Here is a 26,697-nt window from a genome sequence, read left to right on the forward strand (position 1 = left end):
GTATATGATATACCAACCGAGGAAAAATACCCTGTATTTTTTCTACATAAAGCCTATCCTTGTAGTCCTGCATAAAGTGTTTAGCCCGATTCTTTTTATTGGATATTACAGATAATAGACAGATAACAGATTAGTTTTGGTCTTTTTCGAGCACATGTTCCAGAAATAATGAATTTTTATAGCGCTTTGAAGATTTGGCACATTTTTCTTTGGAGGAAAATAAGTATTTATAAGGAATCCTAATAGGGCAATGATGTTTGAAAAGTCGTCCACCAGATGTAATGAAAAACATGGAAGTATTAGCAGGCAAATGGTACAACAGGAGGTGGATCGCTCTCAAAGCAACATAACTTGGCCAAACCATTTGTTCCCTGAGGCCGTCAATTCTTCACAGTTTTAAACTTGATATGATCGCTGCCGGCATCTGCAGAATGAAATTTGGATGTAAACACAAGAATCTCAGAACAAAAGGAAAAAAAATAGGGCCTCCGATGTGCAACTGTCTGCACTGGCCAGAATCCATGACGGTGGCTTGAGTTTCTTCTTTTGACAATTTGAGAATCAAATGGCCGTTTTCTGAATTCTAACTGGGCATGGGACGTAACTTACAGAGAAAGTGGTTCATGGTTGTCCTACCGATTAACACGATGTTAGACAAAAAAGGAAACTATGAAAGACCTACAAGGAAATTCGGGTAAATAATAAAATATCAAAAATATCAAAAACAAAAAAAAATTTCATTCGAATCTGTATTTTTTCCAAAATTTGAAACAAATCTGTTTCATTGTGAATTGGTTCGCTCATCTCTATCAATGCAACACATTCATTAACACAAGACGTATGAGAATTTAAAAAAACAACTATTTTTACTATAATACATGGACATTAGACACACTCATTATGAATGTATAATTCTTAATCCCGTGCGTCCTGTGTTTCTACAGAAAACAACAAAATAGGAGATAAGTTGTAAATGAAAAGGGTGATCCACTTCAAGACAATCTCTTCCTGCTAAAGGGATCCTAAATAGGGCACCTGATCAATTTAAAGGGATTCTACCATTAAACTACCTTTTTTTTTTTCTAATGAACACATCAGAATAGCCTTAAGAAAGGCTATTCGTCTCCGGCAGCCATTTTTGGGTAGCCGCTCTTGCAGTTCAATACAGGAGCCGGTGGCCATTTTGGGGTGGCCTCTCTATGCTCCTGTATAGAACTACAAGAGAAAGAGAAGCCAGAAGAGGCGGAGTTGCTGCAGAAGAAGGAGGCGGCGCAGGAAAGAGCTCTCGGGCAGCAATGGGGATGCGCTCATCGGCCTTTCAGTGCTGGGGCCCGCCCTCATTGCTGCGGAGAGCTCATTTGCATACCGGTTAAAACCGGTATTTCTACGGAACGGCGCGGCGGAGACCATGTCTAAAGGTAGGAGATGAATAGCCTTTCTTAAGGCTATTCCGACAAGGTAATTAGAAAAAAAAGTAGTTTAATGGTAGAATCCCTTTAAGGGGTTATCCAGTGAGGGCAAACTTTCGTTAAATGGCTCAAAATGTGTTAAAAAAAGAAAAGCGGTATTGGAATAACTTATCTTCCACTACTACTATTCCAAACCCTAACAGTGGACCCTACTGGTCTCTAATTTCTTACAATATCTCAACACACAGAGAATGCAGGCTCACACAATCGAAGCGATGACCCACCTCAGCCAGTTACTGGATGACTAGACATTGTGTCTGTCAAGATGGGACAAAAAGTACACACCAATGCGGACATAAAAATAGTGGAGGATCGGTGAGTAGAGTATCACTTTTTTCTTTTTTTAAACTACTCTGAGCCATTTATCTACATTTTTTCCCCACTGGAGAACTCTGTTAATTTAACTGGACAACCTGCTATTGCTAAATGCTATTTATTCTCACTAACACGTAGGAATAGCCTTAAGAAAGCCTATTCTTCTCCTACCTTTAGATGTCTTCTCCGTGTCACCGTTCGGTACAAATCCCAGTTTTCTTCAGTATGCAAATGAATTCTCTCGCAGCACTGGGGGCGGTCTCCAGCGCTCAAACAGCACAGGGGGCATCCCCAATGCTGCGAGAGAACTCACCAGCGCCGCCTCCATCTTCTTACTGGGTAAGCGGCCACAAAAAAATGGCCGTGGGCATGTGCAGTCAGCTCTGCCCGAGGCCCGATGGGAGAGCAGGCGCATGTGTAGAAGTTTGAACCCAGCGCCGAAAGAAGGCGCAGAGAGAGGCCATTCCAGACGAGGATGGAGGCGGCGCTGGAGATTTCTCTCACAGCATTGGGGACGCCCCCAGTGTTGTTTGAGTGCTGAGGACCACCCCCAGTGCTGCGAGAGAACTCATTTCCATACCAAAGAAAACCAGGATTTCTACAGAACAGCAGCGCGGAGAGGACATCTAAAGGTAGGAGAAGAATAGCCTTTCTTAAAGAGGACCTTTCAATGATTTGGGCACAGGCAGTGATATATACTGCTGGAAAGCCGACAGTGCGCTGAATTCAGTGCACTGTCGGCTTTCCCGATCTGTGCCGCAGGTAAAGAACTATCGGTCCCCGTACCATCAGGTACGTCCTTCTCCACAGCAGCGCCTATCTCGCTGTGCTATGTGAGCGGGGAGGAACATCCCCTCCCCTCCTGATAATACTCGTCTATGGACCAGTACTGTGAGCAGAGGGAGGGGGCGTTCCTCCCCGCTCACACAGTACAGCGCGATAGGCGCTGCTGTGGAGAAGGACGTAGCTGACAGACTGTCAGGAACGCCCTTCTGACTGTAAAGAGCTATGGTACCGGGACCGATAGCGCTTCACCCGGGGCACAGATCAGGAAAGCCAAAAGTGCGCTGAATTCAGCGCACTGTCAGCTTTCTAGCAGTATATAGAACTGCCTGTGGGCAAATCAGTGAAAATTCCTCTTTAAGGCTATTCCTACGTGTTAGGGAGACAAAATAGCATTTTAATGATAGAATCCCTTGAATGATAGCAAGTGCCACACCTAATAGAATTTTTGCAATTAACTTGTATGGTCATGAAAACTTGAGAGTTGTGATCACATTTGCTTTCATTATATAGAATGCAATACAGATGAGGAAGTCAATCAATCAGTCAAGCCTAAGAATATCTGTGTGACAGCCCTTTTTATAAGGTGGCCATATTGATTGTTCTCAAGGATTCCCATAATAGATACAACAGGGAAAATCAATTCTTAACAATTCTACGGGAGATGATGAATTGAAGTTTTTTGGGGATAATTGCTTTGCAATAAAATGTGAGACCAAGTAGTATAAATAACTAGAGATGAGCGAACACTAAAATGTTCGAGGTTCGAAATTCGATTCGAACAGCCGCTCAATGTTCGTGTGTTCGAACGGGTTTCGAACCCCATTATAGTCTATGGGGAACAGATACTCGTTAAGGGGGAAACCCAAATCCGTGTCTGGAGGGTCACCAAGTCCACTATGACACCCCAGGAAATGATGCCAACACCTCTGGAATGACACTGGGACAGCAGGGGAAGCATGTCTGGGGGCATCTAACACACCAAAGACCCTCTATTACCCCAACATCACAGCCTAACAACTACACACTTTCCACATTCAAAAAAACCTCTATCAAAGTGGGAAAATACCTGGAAACCATCTTTACTCCCCAAATGGATGGACACAAACCCCATTTTAAGCTCAACAAACAGTAACAACCACCCCTTTAAATCACGTTCCCCATGACAACCACAAATGGAATAGGCAATGGGAATTCCAAAAGCCCTCACCCTTAACTGTCATTTTGAGTGTGTGTGTGTGTGTGTGTGTGTGTGTGTGTGTGTGTGTGTGTGTGTGTGTGTGTGTGTGTGTGTGATGTGGTAAGACCTTCCAAAATTCACTTTTCTAGCCCTTAACATGAGCCCTTCCAAACAAAGTTACATGACCTTAAGCTGAGCTACCAGCAGAGATTGAGGCCCTTGGCATGAGTAGAGCCTTGCACCAGCAGTGTTTTTGGCACTTAGGGTGAGTTGAGCCTTGTACCAGCGTGTGTCCCTTAACATCAGGCGGGCCCTAAGTTCTGCGCTTTGCACAAAAGTTCCACATTAACTAGGCTGAATGGTACAAAGATTAGTAGGCCCGAGAACCAGGAACAGGTCTTGCAATGGCTGTCGGATAACGCTTAAAGCACATTGTCCACCAGCCAGTCAGCCTCTACCTCCTCTTACCCAACAGTCTTGTCCTCCTTCCACCCAAAATTCCCAATCTTCCCAGAACAATAACCCCAACTGTCCCTGCTCCCCAGAGCTGTTCTCCCTTCCTTTGACTGTACCGCAACCTGCCCCTCCATTTCGCGATTCCACGGACCTAACAGACGAGTATCTGTGTCCAGATGCTCAAACACTAGAGTCTCCTCCATTCCATCTCCGGTCGATTTGGTGGCGGATGACCAGCAACCCACCCTCATCGACGACGATGAGACGCAGTTGCTGTCAGGGCAGCCAGTTGACATGCGCATTGTGCAGGAGGAGGAGGCGAGACAGGAGTTGGAAGAGGAGGTGGTGGACGACGAGGACACCGACCCCACCTGGACAAGGCAGATGTCAAGCTGGGAAAGTAGTGTGGATGTTGAGGCAGGTGCAGCACCAAAAAGGGTAGCTAGAGGCAGAGACATGTCCAGAGGCAGAGGTCAGCTGCTTTGCCGAAGCCAGGCCAGACCCGGAATGTCCGAAGATGTTCCCTTTTGTACCCAGCCCAGAAAAACTCCCCCATCGAGGGCACGTTTCTTGAAGGTGTAGAGTTTTTTCAAGGAATGCGCCGAGGACAGATATAGTGTCGTCTACACAATTTGCCTCTCGAAATCGAGTAGGGGCCCTGAGAAGAGCAACCTGTCCACCACTTCAATGCACCGTCATTTGGAATCCAAGCAATGGAATCAGTGGCAGGCAGCAACGGCAGGACAAACGTCGCCCGCCGTTCATGCCACTGCCTCTGCTCACAGTGCTGGCGATGCACTCCAGAGGACGAGCCAGGACATCACTTCATCTGCCTCCGCCACTTTGTTGACTTCTCCCTCATCCTCCCCTGTTTCTGTCTTATCTCCTTCTCCTGCACCATCAAAGGCACCATCAGGCGCTTCTTTACAACAACCCACCATCTCTCAGACATTGGAGCGCCGGCAGAAATACACCGCTAACCACCCACCCACGCAAGCCTAGAACGCCAACATCGCTAAACTGCTGGCCCAGGAGAGGTTGGCGTTCCGGCTTGTTGAAACTCCCGCCTTCCCGGACCTGATGGCAACTGTGGCACCTCACTATGCCGTCCCTAGCCGTCTCAACTTCTCCCGGTGTGGCGTCCCCGCCTTGCACCAGCACGTGTCACTCAACATCAGGTGGGCCCTTAGTTCCGCGCTTTGCTGCAAGGTCCACTTGACCACCGACACTTGGACAAGCGCCTGTGGTCAGGGATGCTGCAGTGCTTATCTTTAATGACAGGCAGGGTGAATGTGGTGGAGTCTGTTCCCCGGGTGCAAACTGGGGTGGCCTATCTCCTCTCCCAGGCCAAAATTCATGGCAGGAGTAGACTGAAACCCTACGACGCTGCAACCTCCACCACAGCTACTAGCGGCAAACGCTAAAACACTGGTGTGGGGAGACGTCAGCAGGCGGTGCTGAAGCTCATCAGCTTGGGGGACAGACAGCACAGTGCCTCCGAGGTCAGGGATGCCATCCTGGCTGAGATGGCATTTTTTTTTCCCTGCTACACCTGGGGCCTGGCATTTTTACGCCTGTGATAATGGCTGGAACCTGGTAGCGGCTCTGGAGCTTGCCAGCCTCCAACACGTTCCATGTTTGGCCCACGTCTAACCTAGTGGTGCAAAGTTTTTTAAAAACATACCCAAATGTACCGAAGCTACTGTTGAAAATGCGGCGCTTGTGCGCCCACTTTTGCAAGTGCACAGGAGTCGCTGCTAGCCTAAAAACACTCTAGCAAGGCCTACATCTGTCCAAACACAGGCTGTTGTCCGTCATTCACACACGCTGAAACCCTACAATACCATATCTTGAGCAGGGTGTGTGAGCTGCACAGACCTTTGATGGAGTTCCATCTACAAAACCCAAGGGTTCCTCAAAGTCAGCAACCAAAGTTTCTGCACCATGAGTTTCCAGGGGTGGCAGAGTTATGGCTAGGGGAAGAGGCATGGATAGGGATGATGTCTAGGGGCAAAAGCAGTGTGGATGTGGAGGCAAGCTAAGCAGGAAAAACTGGGGGTACAAGCTAAGGCATGGACTGGGGTGATGTCTAGGGGCAAAAGCAGTGTGGATGTGGAGGCAAGCTAAGCAGGAAAAACTGGGGGTACAAGCTAAGGCATGGACTGGGGTGATGTCTAGGGGCAAAAGCAGTGTGGATGTGGAGGCAAGCTAAGCAGGAAAAACTGGGGATACAAGCTAAGGCATGGACTGGGGTGATGTCTAGGGGCAAAAGCAGTGTGGATGTGGAGGCAAGCTAAGCAGGAAAAACTGGGGGTACAAGCTAAGGCATGGACTGGGGTGATGTCTAGGGGCAAAAGCAGTGTGGATGTGGAGGCAAGCAAAGCAGGGAAAATGGTGGCTAGAGGCAAAGGGATGTCCATAGGCAGCAAGGGCAAAGATGCAAAACTCTCCCGTTTCAAGAATTTTCCTGACTTGTTTCCCCACAAAACATTCCTGGGAGGAGGGCTGAAACACCACCCTCCTCCTCCTCCGCTGTTAGATTTACCCGAGCTACGAGCTGAAAACGCTGCAACACTGGTGTGGGGAGACGTCAGCAGGCTGGGCTGAAGCTCATCAGCTTGGGAGACGGACAGCACACTGCCTCTGAGGTCAGGGATGCCATCCTGGATGAGATGGCAATTTGTTTATCCCCGCTGCCCCTGGGGCCAGGTTTTTTAGCTTGTTGGAGGGCTCTGGAGCTTGCCAGCCTCCAACACGTTCCATGCCTGGCCCACATGTTCAATGTAGTGGTGCAATGATTTTTAAAAACATACCCCAAATTAGCTGAGCTAAGGGTGAAAGTGCGGCACTTGGACACCCACTTTCCCAAGTCTACAGTACCTGGAGCTAGCCGCAATACACTCCAGCAAGGCCTACATCTGCCTGAAGCACCTACTGTTGTGCGAGGTCACCACACGCTCTAACCCTAGATACCGTATGTTCAGCAGGGTGTGTGAGCAGCAGAGACCTTTGATGGAGTACCAGCTACAAAACCCAAGGGTTCCTCAGAGTCAGCTCCCTCACTTTCTGCACCATGAGTTTCCATGGGTGGCAGACTTATGGCTAGAGGCACAGGCATGGATAGGGGTGATGTGTAGGGGCAAAAGCAGTGTGGATGTGGAGGCAAGCTAAGCAGCAAAAACTGGGGGTACAAGCAGCCGGTGACATCATCACTGACAAGCACAGCTGTCTGTCAGCTGACAGGCTGACTTTCACCAAAATGAACAGACAATGGATAGACTCATCATATACATGTCAGTTACATGACAAATTTAGTGCAATTTGCAAGTCCAAGATGGTTTGGAGATCTGCGGAGAGGAATCTCACCACCTCTTGCGGGTGCCATCATTTGGAAGGCAAGCCCTGGGCTCAGTGGGTGAGAGCAAGCGCAGGATAATCGTCGTTTGGCCTGGCGGCCACTGCCTCTTCCACTGTTGACAGGGCTGGCGCTGCAGTCCAGACCAGGAGCCAGGACACCTCCACATCTGCCTCTGACACTTTGGGGAGTTCACCCTTATCCTCACTTTTTCCTGCCATTTCTCCTTTTGCCCGCGCCATCATGCGCCTCTTCCCAGCAACTCCCCATCTCCCAAGCCTTTCATTTCATGCTAAAGTACAGCGCAACCCACCCACATGCCCAAGGCTTCAACGGCCTCATCTCAAGAAATCTGGCCCAGGAGATGTTGGAATCCCGGCTGGGGGACACTCTGCCCTTTTTGGGCAGAGTGTCTACTGCGCCACCGCACTGTGCCGTCCACACCAGCACTTTCCCCCAAACATGAGGCGGTCCCTAAATTCAGCGCTTAGCCCTAAAGTTCCATGTGACCAGTTACGAATGGACAAGTGCATGCGGACAGGGACGCTACCTTTCAATTTGGGCACAGTGGTTGAATGTAGTTGAGGCGTGGACCGGGTCGCAAAATGTGGTGGCCTGACTTGTCTCCCCACACAACATTCCTGGGAGGAGGGCTGAAACACCACCCTCCTCCGCTGTTAAATTGACCCCAGCTACGAGCTGGAAACGCTGCAACACTGGTGTGGGGAGACGTCAGCGGGCCGTGCTGAAGCTCATCAGCTTGGGGGCCAGACAGCACACTGCCTACAAAGTGAGTCATGCCATCCTCGATGAGACGGCAATGTGGTTTTTGCCACTGCACCTGGGCCCAGGCATGTTGTCATGTGTGATAATGGCCGTAACCTGGGATTGGCTCTGTAGCTTGGCAGCCTGCAACATATTCCATGCCTGGGCCACGTTTTTAACTCATTGCTGCTAATCTTTTGAAAAAGGTACCCCAATGTTCCTGAGCTACTGGTGAAAGTGTGGCGCTTGTGCGGATAGTTTTTAAAGTGTATAGTTGCCGCTGCTAGCCTCTATGCACTCCTACAACGCCTGTACCTGCTGGAACAACGGCTGTTGTGCGACGTCTCCACACTGCTGGCACTAAACATATCATGTGTTGAGCAGAGTGTGTGAGCAGCACAGACCTTTGATGTAGTTCCAACTCCAAAACCCTCGGGTTCGTCAAAGTCAACTCCCTCAGTTGCTCAACCATGAGTGGCCATGGGTGGCAGACTTATGTGAAATCCCATCCCATCCATTGCACTGGACACGAAACATTAGCATGCGCTCAGCACAACTTCGGATATGGCAGATGCGTTAAGCAGGGTGCAGGGTACAACACAGACCAGGCCCGAGCACCAGGAACAGGTGTTAGAAATACTGCAGCATCTGCCATTTCCTTCCAATTTTGGGGTTTTGGACCCGCCACCGACTTGTCTGGACCTAAGTGGGGATCATGAGACACAGTTGCCATCAAGGCAAGCTGTGGTCATGTGCGGTTTGCAGTAAGGGGGCAGTGCGCAATTGGAAGAGGAGTTGGTGGATGACGAGGCCACCGACCCCACATGGACAGGGGTGATGTCTAGGGGCTAAAGCAGTGTAGATGTAGAGGGAAGCTAAATCAACAAAAAACCTGGGTAGAAGCAAAGGCATAAACTGGGGTGATGTTTAGGGGTGAAAGCAGAGTAGATGTGGAGGGAAGCTAAGCAGCAAAAACAGTGGGTAGAAGCAAAGGCATGCAAAACTCTACCCTGTTGGAAGACTTATTCCTAGGTCTGGAACACGTTAATGGCCCCCCTGGACAAATTACTGCCACTCAGGGGCCTAGTGTCACCAGGAGGGACAAGTATAGGCGCATGTTGTGGGAATACCTGGCCGACACCAGCTCTGTCCTCTCCGATCCCTCTGTGCTCTACAGCCTAAACTTATTTTCTCATCTTTTTTTCTGAACTGCACATCTCTTGCCTGCTTCCTTTGGGATCTTAGAAATGGTGGTCCACTTCCACAGATGGTAACTTCAATAGACAGTGTAACGGGAGTAGCTGAGGGATCGCTGTCTTAACCACTTTTTGGCACAAAATTAACTTCCAAAGCCAAATATGGTGCAAGTATATGATGCAAGGACACCTACACACCTATCTCTGACACATTGGGGAGTTCACCCTCATGCGCCCTTTTGGCCTGCACCATCATGCGCCTCTTCCCAGCCACTCCACATTTCCCAAGCTTTTCATTGCAGGCAGAAGTACAATACAACCCACCCCCATGCCCAAGCCTGTAACAGCCTCATCGATAAACTGCTGGCCCTGGAGATGTTGGTGTTTGTTTATGCTTCTGGAGACCCAGGCCTTCCGTCAGCAGATGGCAGCTGGGGCACCTCCCTATGCTGGGCCTAGCCGTTACTACTTCTCTTGGTGTGCTGTCTCTGCCTTGCGCCTGCATGTGTCCCATAACATCAGTCGGGCCCAGAGCTCTGCGCTTTGCTGCAAGGTCCACTTGACCACCGACACATGGACAAGCGCCTGTGGTCAGGGATGCTGCAGTGCTTATCTTTAATGACAGGCAGGGTGAATGTGGTGGAGTCTGTTCCCCGGGTGCAAACTGGGGTGGCCTATCTCCTCTCCCAGGCCAAAATTCATGGCAGGAGTAGACTGAAACCCTACGAAGCTGCAACCTCCACCCCAGCTACTAGCGGAAAACACTGTAACACTGGCATGGGGAGATGTCAGTAGGCCGTGCTGAAACTGATCAGCTTGGGGGACAGACAGCACAGTGCCTCCGAGGTCAGGGATGCCATCCTGGCTGAGATGGCATTTTTTTTTCCCTGCTACACCTGGGGCCTGGCATTTTTGCGCCTGTGATAATGGCTGGAACCTGGTAGCAGATCTGGAGCTTGCCAGACTCAAACACGGTCCACGCATGGCCCACGTTTTCCAACTTGTTGGTGCCATGTTTCTTTGAAACCTACACCATTGTGCCTGATATACAGGTCAAAGTGGGGCCATTTTCGTAAGTGAGAACTAGCCTCTGCTAGGCAGAAAACATTCAGAGCACACTCCTCTCATCTTCGCACCGTTGGCTGGCGGAGGAAGACGAGGGGGTTGGAGTGGCATCTGATGTCCCTATCCCACACGAGGCTAGAGGGTGCACTTCAGTGCATCCCATTGCTTCACCACAAATGGTGTGAAGGGGAGTGGAAAATGGAGGAAATGGAGAGTGACCCTTACAGTTGGGGCCAGCAAAGGCATGCCAAGTAACACACTGGCACACATGGCTGACTTCATCTTGGGTTGCTTTTCAACACATATTTCACATCATGAAGAACAAATAATACTGGATTTTTTCAAGCCTCGAACCCCGGTCTAGGTCTAATGTCTGTTCCTTTCTTATATTAGGGGAGAGGGAAAAAAAATTACTTCAGTGATACGTTTAGCGTACATAGACTGACTATTAATGTGTATCCCACTTAGTGTTGTTAGTGTTACACACCGTCACAACCTGGCTAAAGCTTCTATAGCTGTTAATAAAGTCAACATAACTTTACGGTATCCAAAAAGACAGCTGGTACCGACAGAGAGCAAGACAAATGTCACCCAAAGCTGTGAGCTCTGAACACCCACAGTGACTTTGGCGTCATCATCATTATAAGGGAGCGGGTGGTAATAAATAACTTGGCAGTGCCTAAAACCCAAAAAGCTTATACAACTATATTTACATTAAGATACACAAATGAAACTTTTCAGTAGCATGTCATGAGACAAGCTGATAAGCTCTTCCTTTGTGCAGTGCTATTTGAAAGTTAAACGCTGCCTTTATTTTAATTCTGGAGAAGGTGCAGACATTAGATTTAGAACATGTTGTCTTCATTGTCCAAATCCTCTATATAGGTAACGTGTTTTTCGGGCCGAGCTGTCTGGGAACGAGCTGGTGCAGCACTGACAACCTGGGTGAATATGGCAAGAGCCTGAGATGTAGGGTGAATGAATCCCCAAATTATTTGTGGAATTCCCAGTGAGACAATGGCACTGTATACCAGTATTAAAAATTGTGGGTGCACGTAACCCCCATATATTCTTTGAATTCCCAGTGAGACAATGGAACTGTATAGCAGTATTAAAAATTGTGGGTGCACGTAACCCCCATAAATTCTTTGAATTCCCAGTCAGACAATGGCACTGTATAGCAGTAGCAAAAATTGTGGGTGCACGTCACCCCAATATATTCTTTGAATTCCCAGTCAGACAATGGCACTGTATACCAGTAGTAAAAATTGTGGGTGCACATAACCCCCATATATTCTTTGAATTCCCAGTCAGACAATGGCACTGTATACCAGTATTAAAAATTGTGGGTGCACATAACCCCCATATATTCTTTGAATTCCCAGTCAGACAATGGCACTATATACCAGTATTAAAAATTGTGGGTGCACATAACCCCAATATATTCTTTGAATTCCCAGTCAGACAATGGCACTGTATAGCAGTAGCAAAAATTGTGGGTGCACGTAACCCCCATATATTCTTTGAATTCCCAGTCAGACAATGGCACTATATACCAGTAGTAAAAATTGTGGGTGCACATAACCCCAATATATTCTTTGAATTCCCAGTGAGACAATGGCACTGTATACCAGTAGTAAAAATTGTGGGTGCACATAACCCCAATATATTCTTTGAATTCCCAGTCAGACAATGGCACTGTATACCAGTATTAAAAATTGTGGGTGCACATAACCCCCATATATTCTTTGAATTCCCAGTCAGACAATGGCACTATATACCAGTATTAAAAATTGTGGGTGCACATAACCCCCATATATTCTTTGAATTCCCAGTCAGACAATGGCACTGTATAGCAGTAGCAAAAATTGTGGGTGCACGTAACCCCCATATATTCTTTGAATTCCCAGTCAGACAATGGCACTATATACCAGTAGTAAAAATTGTGGGTGCACATAACCCCAATATATTCTTTGAATTCCCAGTGAGACAATGGCACTGTATACCAGTAGTAAAAATTGTGGGTGCACATAACCCCAATATATTCTTTGAATTCCCAGTCAGACAATGGCACTGTATACCAGTATTAAAAATTGTGGGTGCACATAACCCCCATATATTCTTTGAATTCCCAGTCAGACAATGGCACTATATACCAGTATTAAAAATTGTGGGTGCACATAACCCCCATATATTCTTTGAATTCCCAGTCAGACAATGGCACTGTATAGCAGTAGCAAAAATTGTGGGTGCACGTAACCCCCATATATTCTTTGAATTCCCAGTCAGACAATGGCACTATATACCAGTAGTAAAAATTGTGGGTGCACATAACCCCAATATATTCTTTGAATTCCCAGTCAGACAATGGCACTGTATACCAGTATTAAAAATTGTGGGTGCACATAACCCCCATATATTCTTTGAATTCCCAGTGAGACAATGGAACTGTATAGCAGTAGCAAAAATTGTGGGTGCACGTAACCCCCATATATTCTTTGAATTCCCAGTCAGACAATCGCACTATATACCAGTAGTAAAAATTGTGGGTGCACATAACCCCCATATATTCTTTGAATTCCCAGTCAGACAATGGCACTATATACCAGTATTAAAAATTGTGGGTGCACATAACCCCCATATATTCTTTGAATTCCCAGTCAGACAATGGCACTGTATACCAGTATTAAAAATTGTGGGTGCACATAACCCCCATATATTCTTTGAATTTCCAGTGAGACAATGGAACTGTATAGCAGTAGCAAAAATTGTGGGTGCACGTCACCCCAATATATTCTTTGAATTCCCAGTCAGACAATGGCACTATATACCAGTAGCAAAAATTGTGGGTGTATATAGCCCCAATTCTATTGCTAGGGGACTTGCAGGGTATTTCTGAGGTGAAGGTGGGGGGGCACACCGTTGGAACGGGGATTTGGGGTGTATATATGGGGTATACGGGAATACACTGTCAGTGTGTTCCATTCAGGATCCTGGGAAAGCTGGGTTGCGGCGATTGAGCCCGTCAGTGCCACGTTACACTGACAAGCTTCTCCCTGGAATTGAAGTTATATGTAAGCCCAATATATTCTTTGAATTCCCAGTGAGACAATGGCACTATATGGCAGTAGCAAAAATAGTGGGTGTATATAGCCCCAATCCTATTGCTAGGGGACTTGCAGGGTATTTCTGGGGTGAAGGTGGGGGGGCACACCGTTGGAACGGGTATCGGGGGTATATATCGGGTATACGGGAATACACTGACAGTGTATTCCATTCAGGATCCTGGGAAAGCTGGGTTGCGGCGATTGAGCCCGTCAGTGCCACGTTACACTGACAAGCTTCTCCCTGGAATTTAGCTCTTATAAGAGCTGTTGGTTGTCTTCTCCTTCCTATCCTAGCCTGTCCCTGCCTACCCAGAATCTAAGCCCTAGCTAGCTGGACGGAAACCTCCGTCCCCGGTGAATTGCAAGCTCAGAATGACGCGAACCTGGGCGGCGCTGTTCTTTTAAATTAGAGGTCACATGTTTTCGGCAACCAATGGGTTTTGCCTACTTTTTTCAACGTCACCGGTGTCGTAGTTCCTGTCCCACCTACCCTGCGCTGTTATTGGAGCAAAAAAGGCGCCAGGGAAGGTGGGAGGGGAATCGAGTAATGGCGCACTTTACCACGCGGTGTTCGATTCGATTCGAACATGCCGAACAGCCTAATATCCGATCGAACATGAGTTCGATAGAACACTGTTCGCTCATCTCTATAAATAACATGAATTAATTATTAATGCACTGTCAGAGTAAATTCTCTTTTAACTCCGTGTAGTTTCAGAAACATTAGGTAAAAGGCCACGGGATATACCGGAGGGCAGCGATAAATGGGTGACAGCCTCTACTTTTATGGTCATCTTATGAAAATGAGAACAAATGTTTATAAACCAAAGTGACTTTTGCCGTGCCCTATGATGATGTGTTTTCAGCATGTACTATATCCTTTCACTCCCCACTTAACATTTTGACCTCTTGTATTAATACAGTTACAAGTTCCTGCCAAATGGATCTTTAATTCCACTTTAAACAAAACCGAGGCTCAACGGAGATTTATTTAGGCATTCTTTAGAATTCAATGGCCTGAATTTCATTTCTGTGCTTCATTTTAAATTTACAGGCAAAATTTGTATTTCAGCTGTAAATCATTTATATAAGAGTACATGAAAAGCAAAAAACACGACTGAATGGATATCTACTAAGCCTTTAAGCAAAACTGAATATAAACTGTGTTTGCTATGTATGCTTAGATCATATCAGTGAGAAGAGAATTTCTACCTACTTTTTAAAGATGGACATATACATGTACATCAGAACAAAATGAATGCTAATAAAATAAATATATTGAATAAATCTTGGCTATCACATCACAATCACTAGTCATTTACTAGCCCATTTGCGGTGGCTATACATCTTAGGTAAAGATGTGTCATTCTTTAAAGGGGTTTTCCCATCTAAGGATTTCACCTTCTCTCTTATCTCCTCTCTCCTCTACTTCCTGTGTGCTGTTATCTCTGGATTTACATAGAGAAAAAAATAGAGCCACTGATCAAGCACTGGTCCTTTAATAACTATAAGATTAACTTTTAACTATAACTAACTTTGCTAGCCATCAATCACAGTCAAGAGAAGAGAACAGAGGTGCCTGGGAACTTAGACTTTCATCACCAGTCTGACCACTGCAGCTAGATAGCAGAGGTGGTCTGAAATCTAAGTAACGAGTTGCACACGTGGCATTATCTGGCAAGCACAGTACAGCTACATACACGAGCAAGGTGCAAAACAGCCATGAAAAATGTCCATTTTTCACAGCCGTGTTTCACCAAGATGTATGGAGGGGATCAAGAAAATTGATAAAAAATAGCACATGACCCCTTATAATGACAGTCTATTACAATGGACCGTCAAAATAACAGTCACTGAATTTAACACTGCTGTGTGATGTCCGTGTAAATGTAGCTTTAGTTAAATAAAGTAATATACTTAAACACTTAAGTTAGCTTAAAAAAGACCTTTCCCCACCGCCATGAAGTCCTGTTTTTTGCATCACTGAGTAGGTACACAGCACATTCAGAATTTGTTCTCTAGCCCCTACTGTTACCGAACAATAAATGCTGCCAGTTTTGGTGCCTGATATGCTATTTAACATATCAGGCAACAAAATTAACTACAGTCATTACTCAGGAATGGTAGGGGCTAGAAAAAAAATTGCAAATGTGCTGAAATCAGTGGAGAGGCATTTATTTATCGACACTAAGAACTGGAGTTGATGGATGTGGTGAGAGATTCTCTTTAAACTACATGATTAAATAATTTCCTGAAGATGGGAATACCTCTTTAACTTTCCTCTTGCCTCAATATATCCCTTCATGAGTGGAACAAGATAACTAACTTTGAAAAAAAAAAAAACTCTTGTGTTACTGACAAAATCTTCAGCGCAACACCAACGCAATTTTTGTTTCAAAGGCAAGAGAAAAGTTAAGAGAATCATTTGTAGCTGTCAGCTTAACTCTCATTCCACCCACAACTATTCCTTCCAACAACCCTCTTCCCTTCATACACATGCACAGATGACCTAGCCGAGGGTATATGTAGAAGAGAGACATAAGGCTACATGGCAATTTTGGCCACAATTTTGATTGCTTGACCAAATATCGCCACTTTACAAACATCTTTAATGACAAATTCTAGTCCCCCAAAAAATCAAATCTGCAACCACAGCATGCTCAGGCCTGGAATGTGACCCCATTCATTTATATTAGTGAAGGCTTGGAGGGTGGCATGGTAATCTTTGGTTGTTCAAAATGAGTCTTGGCCCATCTTCAACCATTTGCAGCAGCTTATCTCCCGTTAGAACAGAAGGATGGGACATGTTAAAAGGCAACATGCCCAATCCCTCAGTAAGCATCATGATATCGGTGGGTCCCAAGGAAATCAGAAGTTTTAGTTGCTATTTGTTTAATGTGCATGGCCACCTTGAGGTCATTGGAAATCATTACAGCTTTTCTTAAAGTAGATCAGATAGTGCTTAAAGGGGCTGTCCCATCTCAAGGATCCTATCTATACTGCTAGCTTATGTGGATTTAAGATTTTTCCTAAATACATTGCTTCAGCAAAACTGCTTAGTTTGGCTGCTATCTGAGATTATTCACTTCATTGTTTACACTGCGTTTCCATAACCACGGACCTGGGGATGATCTTATCTCTCGTACCAGGACAAGTGACCTAGTTCCCTGCTCTCAGGAGGGAGGGGGAGCTGAATGCTCGAGAGCAGCTTGTATTTCTGAGCTGTTTATATCCCTCTTCCAGTTATCAGGTCTGGTAATTGAATTTTTCTGATAAGGGCTGAGACAGGAAGCCTGTTACCTCTGTATGTAACACACAGACCTAAAACTGAGTTTATTGCAAGCTGACTCTTGTTCCTGTAGCATGTAATTTTGGGATTCTCATCACCTATCAAATCCAGCTCTGCTACATCAGCTTATATTGTGCTTCTTCCAGTGATACTGTGCTAATTTATTTGCAACCATCCCCCATTACTGACTGCAAACATGTACTGCTATGAAGAGAGATAGCAGAGTTGGCTTTGTCTGGGAGACAGCAAGTGAAACCCCACCCACCAATTCACTGAGAAAACAAGGAAGTGAACAGAGCAGACAGCCTGCAAGTGGGTGAATGGGCGAGTTGAGAAAACCCCTTTAATAGAAATGACTGCATTTCCCATGAATCATGGGATGCTGGATCATCAACTTTATAAAGAAACACCATAAACAACTTAGTGTTTGCATACCCTTACTATATAGTCTGACACTGACAGAACCCGCTGACCAGGAGATCTGTAACACCCAGTTGTCACTTTATGTAGTTGCTACTTGGAATCCACTATCATGTTGCTATTTACAGATCTATTATTTTCCTTGTGTATTTCTGTTTAGCATTTTGAACTTATAATTAATTCCTTCTGTTAATTGTTTACGGCTTTCGTTTACTAATTAGTATGCAAATACGCTCGCTCATTAATGCCTGTTTATTAAAGTCACACTATACTGGGGTTAATGAGTCTCGGCCTTCTAGCGGTAATGAGTTTATCTCTCCTGGAAATCCATACAAGCCATAATTAGAAGAAAAATATCACGTTGCTTGCTTATAATATCTCGCCAAATATTGGTCTTTCTCCAACTTTCCAGCGTATTCCCGGGCACGTATCCAAATCTTGTCTCCATCTCATGTGAACAAATACCCTTCAACTTTAACTTACTACACATTCCCGCAGCTTTCCTTTTCAGTGCCTTATGTCTGCCATACACAAGTGCCCATCTTTCCTCTGGGCCGGACGGGTTCAGATATGAATGTTTATATATGGATTACCGTGCAAAACTTTTAGGCACACGTGGAAAAATTCTGCAAAGTAGGAATGCTTTCAGAAATAGAAACGTTAATATTTTGTTTTTGTGAATTAACAAAAAGCAGAGTGAATGAACACTTGGCGTGACCGCCCTTTGCCATCCATCAGTTCTTCTCAGTACTCTTGCGGACGGTTTTCAAAGGAACTCAGCAGAGAGGTTGTTCCAAACATCTTGGAGAACTAAGCACGGATCTTCTGTGGATGTAGGCTTGTTCCAATCCTTCATGTAATACCAGACAGACTGGATGATGGTGAGATCAAGGCTCTGGGGGACCATATCATCACTTCCAGGGCTCCTTCTCCAAGGGTCGCACCAAATATTGATGGGCTTTAGATTTCTCTTTTCTTCATTCACTTCATTTTGTTAATTCGTTCCTACTAGGCAGCATTTTTAAACTCCTGCCTAAAACATTTGCACAGTACTGTGTGCCGCAAGGAACGACGTTGAATGCAGTTTGTGGTCTACCATCGTTTTAGTTTTATGAGAAATTAGACTTTGACCTGACTTAAAGGGGTTGTCCAAATTAATATTTTTAAGCAACAGTGCATATTGATGAGACCAATATCATAAAGAAAACATTACTCACCTCTCCCTTACTCCATTACTCACCTCTCCCTAGTCCTTCATCTACAGCAATGACTGTTTGTGCCAAGTGACTGCCGCAGCCAATTACAGGCCTCAGTAGTGATGTCACTGCTGATGTCATCTGGGGACCTGTATACAGAAGCTGAACCTACAGCCCCAGGACATGGAGAACCAAGGAGAGGTGTGTATTTTTTATTACTAGGCCCATAAGCAGCCCCATTACATCTTAAAAATAAGACAAAACATTCTTCAAGACTGGACACATCTCACATCAAGGATTTTTATATTTCTAAAATATTCTCCTCTCTATGCTTTCTTAAAGCCTATGTCACCTACTCTACTGCAGACCCCTCTTTTATGTCACCATAATCCCCTTACCCGCAACTAGGGAATGTTCATGGTAGAGGATTCACACGGTTTATTCTTTCAAGGTGTTGGAGTTTTTGCTTTCCCATTAGACTTTTATCTTGTATTTACAAGATATTCCATATGAATTACTTACATTGCCTTCCTTTCTCGTATTGTGGGGAGAAGCAGACACGGCTCAAGTTGCTGTTATCTGTCTTGTTCTGGAACTGGGAACATCTCAGGAACTCCGGCCAAGAGGAATTCACCATTTCCAACACTGGCCCACAGCCATCTTGAGCAGCCTCACAGAATGATCTGCACGGCAGTAGGGGATAACTGAGGAGCAGAAGGAAGAGAAAGAAATTCTTCTTTAAATAAAATTATAAGCCAAGGAAAAAAATACCAAATTTATTAAAAGGGTTAGCCCAAAACGAATATTTATCACCTATCGGTAAAAGTGATGATGGCTAGAGATGAGCGAGTAGTATTTGATCGAGTAGGTATGCGATGGAATACTACGGTATTTGAAATACTCGTACTCAGTCGAATACCACGCGGTAAATGCAGTAAAAATTTGTTTCCCCTCCCACTTTCCCTGGCGCTTTTTTTTACACCAATAACTGTAGGGGAGGTGGGACAGGAAGTAGGACAACGTAGGCATTGGGGAAAAAAAACTATACCGTCATTGGCTGGCTAAATCAGTAGCAGCAATAATAATCCTGGGACTTGGGCGTGTTAGATGCCCCCAGACATGCTTCCCCTGCTGTCCCAGTTGCATTCCAGGGTGTTGGCATCATTTCTTGAGATTATGGACTTGGTGACTCCAATTGGTCGAATTTTGGTTTCCCTGAAACGAGCATGTTTTTCCCATAGACTATAATGGGATTTGATATTTGAACGAATAGTTGAATATTGAGGTCTACTCTTTTCGAATATTTCACTACTTGCTCATCTCTAACGATGACTGATTGGTAGGGGGGTATGACCACACAGAATCCCACTGATCACTAGAATAATTCTGGAGGCATCTGAATGGAGAGTTGGTCACACATGTGTCCTGCTGGTTGAAGTCTATGAGACTAATGAAGAAAGTCAAGTAAGTGCCTATCTCCTTCAGACCCATAAACATTGAATAAACCAAAAGGACCAAGGATGGACCTCCAGAAGGTCATGAGGAAGGAACCGGGTGTCACTCAAGGTCCTGGAGGTCCATCTTTTGTCCTTTTGGTTTATTCCTGACACCTTACGGCAGTGATGGCAAACCTTTTAGAGACCGGAGTGCCGAAACTGCAACCCAAAACCACTAATTTATCACCAAGTGCCAACACGCCAATTTAACCTTAATAATGTGCAGATCCACAATTGCAGACAATTATGGACCTGCAAAATAGGGTCATGTGAATGGGGCTTTATAGAGCTTCACTGTGACCTCCCACACAGTACAATCAGCTCTACAGTGGCCCCCACACAGCATAATCTGTTCCACAGATGGATGCCCAAAGAGAGGGATCTGAGTGCCACCTCTGGCACCCGTGCCATAGGTTCACCATCATGGCCTTAGGGTGACTACAGATTCTGCAGCTGATACCACTCAAAGAGGAACCCGCTGCTAATCGGTTCTGACGTGTTTTTGGTAGTTGTGAATTATTCCCACCCAACCAAGTTAAGGGGATACTGTCACTCCTTAGGGAGAGACCACCATGTAGGTGTGTGGAGTCTTATTAATCCATTTACATCACCCAACCAAGGTGAGAGTTCTACCTACTGTTACAGTCACATTGGTTCACGACACTATTACCCTATATACAGCTCGGTGCTGGTTTTGTTTTCTCTTGTTGGAGCTATAAACTTTGAATGGAGTAGTATGCCATTGCTTTGATCAAATTCCTCGGAGTCGGAGCGATCGGTGAGTAGTTGAGAAATATTTCTCATGGGCTAACCCCTGTAACACACAGCTATACATAGTAGAGAAATATTTTCTGTGCATCCATCCCAACAGTCCTACACTACTAACATTTACAATTTTAGATATCCACGCAGGGGTGAACCTAGGGTTTGTCAGAAAGCCACCCCCGGAGTAGGGGGCGGAGCGAATGGGGTGGGGCCGAGTGGAGGGGGTGGGACCGAGTGGAGGGGGCGGGGTCGAGCGGAGCGAGCGTCGTTAGCAGGCAGAGAGCAAGTAGGGAGAGGACCTGCTCTCTGCTAAGCGTGGGGGTGGCCACTGGGGCGGCCGCTGGAGCAGCGCTGCGTCCACAGGGCCGTGTTGGGCTGCCGAGACGGTGTAGCTAAGCCAGTCCAGCTTGTCCTGGACTGGTTTAGGTCAGCAAAAATGCCGCCCTCCCCCAGGGCCCCGGCATAGCCCTGCCTGAAGCGGTCGCTTCAGGTCGCCTCATAGGAATTACGGCGCTGTATCCACGTCCACATATTACATATTTGTTATCCTTTTGATAGAACTTTTGGGGGGGGGGGCTAAACAAAAGTAGTCCAAAGAAAAATGTTCCACATTAATTTTCCATTATTTCACATTTTAATAGTCTTCGGTTTGTAGCTGTGGCTATAAGCTGCATGTGAATGAATGCATATTTTCTTTACTTTCCTATACAACAATAACCCATTGTATACTGGCGGTATTCCGCTCATACTATTGCTGGATAACCTTTGCTTTGCTATTATATCCCAGCTTTACCCTAATGCTACAAAGTGCTCTTGATTTATGGACTGCCCTACCCATGTCTATTCACAAGGTCAGGTCATGTTATGTCAAGGAAGTTGAACTCTTGACTTCTTTCTTTCACATTTCTTAAGACTTTCTCACAAAATAAGCCGAAAGCGACTACATCTCACCCAGTATGTTATTAGAGTGATTACAGCAGTAAATTACCATCACGGTTAAGAAATTAAAATTAGAATTGGTTTCTCCCAAATTTCACACCGCATCATTATGGAATTTGCCTATGTAGATAGCAGCTGCTGCATTCCGAACGGCAGAGCCTTGCTTAATATGCATGCCTCATTTGGATCGCAGCACGAGAACAGATAATATTTAGCAAAGTCTACCACTTAAGCGTGACCTTTTCTTCTCGCGTCTCTAGTAGATTATACATACATTATCACTTTGTCTATAATCTACATCTCGTACAAGTGTGATCTTACAGCTCCGAGCTGTGTCACACTAGGTGGAAACAAAATTGTTCTAAGTTTGAAAAGAACCATTTTCAATATTCATACAAACATCCATACTCCTTTTTTATTTCCTAAATACCCATAATTTGCATAATCCCTAATCCATATTTAGCAAGCATTAAATAGATATTATCGCAAGCTTAAGCTTCCCCTCTTTTTTCCACCATGGAAGCTAAAAATTGCAAATATATTTGAATGCAAAAATGTACCTATATTCTGCAAGGGCCCGAACAATGGAGAGGTGACGCCAGGGTGAACCGACTGATAGAGATTGGCCATGGTTACGCTAGGTTCACACCTGCGTTTGAGTTTCCGTTCCCCGAGTCTGCTTGGGACCCTAAAAACAGTAACCCATTCAGCTTAAGAAGCGGCCACTTGCCCAGTTTTCACCTGAAAAACGTGAACTTCATCGCATTTTTCCCTTGAACCAGGGGAGTAGCTACCGGGGTACCAACGGTAGCCGCTAGCACAGGGCCCGGGACATTAGGAGGCCTGGTGGCAGCTGCTACTGCTACAGATTTTTCTTTAATAGGCCATTACCTGTAACTCTAGCAGGTAATGGGCCCTACTTACTTACTGATCCTGGCTCCTGCTTATGGCTAACTGCGCTTCTCCTTCTGCGGAGGCGGTTGTGAGCAGGAGCTGGGAACAGTAAGTAAGGTCGCGGGCCCGCGAACTTCACAGACACCAATTTTCAGACCCCCAAGTATAATGATCAGAGGCCCAGGGGAGGGGAGGTTATCATAAAAAAAAAAAAACACTGGTACTTATCTCTCCTGGGCTCCGGAAGCCTTCAGGCCTACTTGTGTGACATCCCAGACATCAAGTGGGCCGGGCTTGCATCGTTTTGCATCGCGATGCAAGCTCTAGCTGAAGTGACATCTCTTCCATCGTTGAAGATAGCCAACATCATCGTCGTAGTCCAGGAGAGGTAAGTAATAGAGATGAGCGAACACTGTTTGGATCAGCCGTTCCGAACAGCACGCTCCCATAGAAATGAATGGAAGCACCTGGCACGGCGACCGGCCACCGGCAAAGTGTACGTGCCAGGTGCTTCCATTCATTTCTATGGGAGCGTGCTGTTCAGAACGGCTGATCCGAACAGTGTTCGCTCATCTCTAGTAAGTAACATTGTTTTTTATGTTTGTATCCTCCCCTGGGTCTCCGATTATTATATTCTGGGGTCTGAAAAGTTTGCCACAAGGCCTGGATATTCCTAGTTACTCCACTGCCCTGAATGGTCACACAGCGCAAGTGTGAGCCCAGCCTTAGTCAGTCAAGCTGATTTATCAAATGCAACATTTTAAAAAGTCAAATATTGTATAAAATTGGATAAATCTGACACAAATTAGGATTCTGTTCCCTCTAAGCTGTTTTGTCTAGACATTAAACAGTTAAAAAATACTAACTCATGTAAGCAGATGTATGTGAAAATGGCCAGAACGGATCAGACCCCCATATCACCCACCTACAATAAATGGTTCTAATGAATAACTTATATTTCTATGACTGGATTGTATAAATGGTGACGGCTAGAATAAAATAGAATTCTGGCTGTTACAATAAAAAACAATCACTTCTATTCATCATGACAGCAAAATAAATGGGCAACTCAGACCAACGTAAGCGGCCAAACATTGTGAAGGCGCTAAGATCTCTCCGGGACGAAGACATGCCACATGGGGGGACTGGTATTGAATGTTGAGTAGGCACATGTGAAAAAGTCATTAGTTTTTTTTTCCCCCTGGAATTTATGAAATTGTTTTCGGCACACAAAGACATTTTTGGGTTATTGTGTGAAGTTAGAGATTGGCACATAATGAAGACCAGTCTTCAAAATAACATAAAAATCGCAATATAAACTGTCAGAAAGTAGCATAAGTTTCACATTTATAGAATATATGCCCCGAAAGAGAAATATTATATTTATTCTATTTATTATGGAAAAATATCTAAAAAAAATTTGATCCACAGAGAACATTGAGAAAAATTTTCTTGCTTACAATTTCTTTATTTTCTATGATTAAGAATCGTATATCTGGAATATTCCCTTGCAGTATTTGTATGTCTGATATATTTTTGACAATGTAAAATTTTACAATTCCTTTGGACATCACTTTCTTATGTGTTATACATAGCGTCCCAGTGTATTCATCTTATTAGACGAGTTTATTGTTGACGTTCCAGTTGTACAGATGGATCCTACGGAGATTTTAATCTAATATAGCAATGGCCCTTTCTATGGGACCTGCTAAGTTTTTCCCATAATGGAGAAAAGTGTAGCGTCTAGAGATGAGCGAACAGTGTTCTATCGAACTCATGTTCGATCGGATATTAGGCTGTTCGGCATGTTCGAATCAAATCGAACACCGCGTGGTAAAGTGCGCCATTACTCGATTCCCCTCCCACCTTCCCTGGCGCCTTTTTTGCTCCAATAACAGCGCAGGGTAGGTGGGACAGGAACTACGACACCGGTGACGTTGAGAAAAGTAGGCAAAACCCATTGGCTGCCGAAAACATGTGACCTCTAATTTAAAAGAACAGCGCCGCCCAGGTTCGCGTCATTCTGAGCTTGCAATTCACCGAGGACGGAGGTTTCCGTCCAGCTAGCTAGGGCTTAGATTCTGGGTAGGCAGGGACAGGCTAGGATAGGAAGGAGAAGACAACCAACAGCTCTTGTAAGAGCTAAATTCCAGGGAGAAGCTTGTCAGTGTAACGTGGCACTGACGGGCTCAATCGCCGCAACCCAGCTTTCCCAGGATCCTGAATGGAATACACTGACAGTGTATTCCCGTATACCCGATATATACCCCGATACCCGTTCCAACGGTGTGCCCCCCCACCTTCACCCCAGAAATACCCTGCAAGTCCCCTAGCAATAGAATTGGGGCTATATACACCCACAATTTTTACTACTGGTATACAGTGCCATTGTCTGACTGGGAATTCAAAGAATATATTGGGGTTATAAATACCCTCATTTCTTGCTACTGCCATATAGAGCCAGTGTCTGACTGGTAATTCAAAGAATATATTGGGGTTACGTGCACCCACAATTTTTACTACTGGTATACAGTGCCATTGTCTGACTGGGAATTCAAAGAATATATTGGGAATACAAATACCCTCATTTCTTGCTACTGCCATATAGTGCCAGTGTCTGACTGGTAATTCAAAGAATATATTGGGGTTACGTGCACCCACAATTTTTACTACTGGTATACAGTGCCATTGTCTGACTGGGAATTCAAAGAATATATTGGGGTTATAAATACCCTCATTTCTTGCTACTGCCATATAGTGCCAGTTTCTGACTGGTAATTCAAAGAATATATTGGGGTTACGTGCACCCACAATTTTTACTACTGGTATACAGTGCCATTGTCTGACTGGGAATTCAAAGAATATATTGGGAATACAAATACCCTCATTTCTTGCTACTGCCATATAGTGCCAGTGTCTGACTGGGAATTCAAAGAATATATTGGGGTTACGTGCACCCACAATTTTTACTACTGGTATACAGTGCCATTGTCTGACTGGGAATTCAAAGAATATATTGGGAATACAAATACCCTCATTTCTTGCTACTGCCATATAGTGCCAGTTTCTGACTGGTAATTCAAAGAATATATTGGGGTTACGTGCACCCACAATTTTTACTACTGGTATACAGTGCCATTGTCTGACTGGGAATTCAAAGAATATATTGGGAATACAAATACCCTCATTTCTTGCTACTGCCATATAGTGCCAGTGTCTGACTGGGAATTCAAAGAATATATTGGGGTTACGTGCACCCACAATTTTTACTACTGGTATACAGTGCCATTGTCTGACTGGGAATTCAAAGAATATATTGGGAATACAAATACCCTCATTTCTTGCTACTGCCATATAGTGCCAGTGTCTGACTGGGAATTCAAAGAATATATTGGGGTTACGTGCACCCACAATTTTTACTACTGGTATACAGTGCCATTGTCTGACTGGGAATTCAAAGAATATATTGGGAATACAAATACCCTCATTTCTTGCTACTGCCATATAGTGCCAGTTTCTGACTGGTAATTCAAAGAATATATTGGGGTTACGTGCACCCACAATTTTTACTACTGGTATACAGTGCCATTGTCTGACTGGGAATTCAAAGAATATATTGGGAATACAAATACCCTCATTTCTTGCTACTGCCATATAGTGCCAGTGTCTGACTGGGAATTCAAAGAATATATTGGGGTTACGTGCACCCACAATTTTTACTACTGGTATACAGTGCCATTGTCTGACTGGGAATTCAAAGAATATATTGGGAATACAAATACCCTCATTTCTTGCTACTGCCATATAGTGCCAGTGTCTGACTGGGAATTCAAAGAATATATTGGGGTTACGTGCACCCACAATTTTTACTACTGGTATACAGTGCCATTGTCTGACTGGGAATTCAAAGAATATATTGGGAATACAAATACCCTCATTTCTTGCTACTGCCATATAGTGCCAGTTTCTGACTGGTAATTCAAAGAATATATTGGGGTTACGTGCAC

General features: G+C 45.0%; 1 protein-coding gene across 2 annotated transcripts in view; it reads right to left on the reverse strand.

Moving 5' to 3' along the window:
* Positions 1-26,697, reverse strand: part of CORIN (corin, serine peptidase) — a 194,274-nt gene that overhangs the window by 78,204 nt on the left and 89,373 nt on the right. For both annotated transcript variants that reach the window (XM_075261498.1, XM_075261497.1), the window contains exon 5: positions 19,119-19,300. In XM_075261498.1, the coding sequence (XP_075117599.1) occupies positions 19,119-19,300 (182 nt within the window). The remainder of the gene's footprint in view (positions 1-19,118; positions 19,301-26,697) is intronic.

Source organism: Leptodactylus fuscus, chromosome 1 (genome assembly GCF_031893055.1).
Source record: "Leptodactylus fuscus isolate aLepFus1 chromosome 1, aLepFus1.hap2, whole genome shotgun sequence".
In the NCBI taxonomy this organism is placed as follows: domain Eukaryota; kingdom Metazoa; phylum Chordata; class Amphibia; order Anura; family Leptodactylidae; genus Leptodactylus; species Leptodactylus fuscus.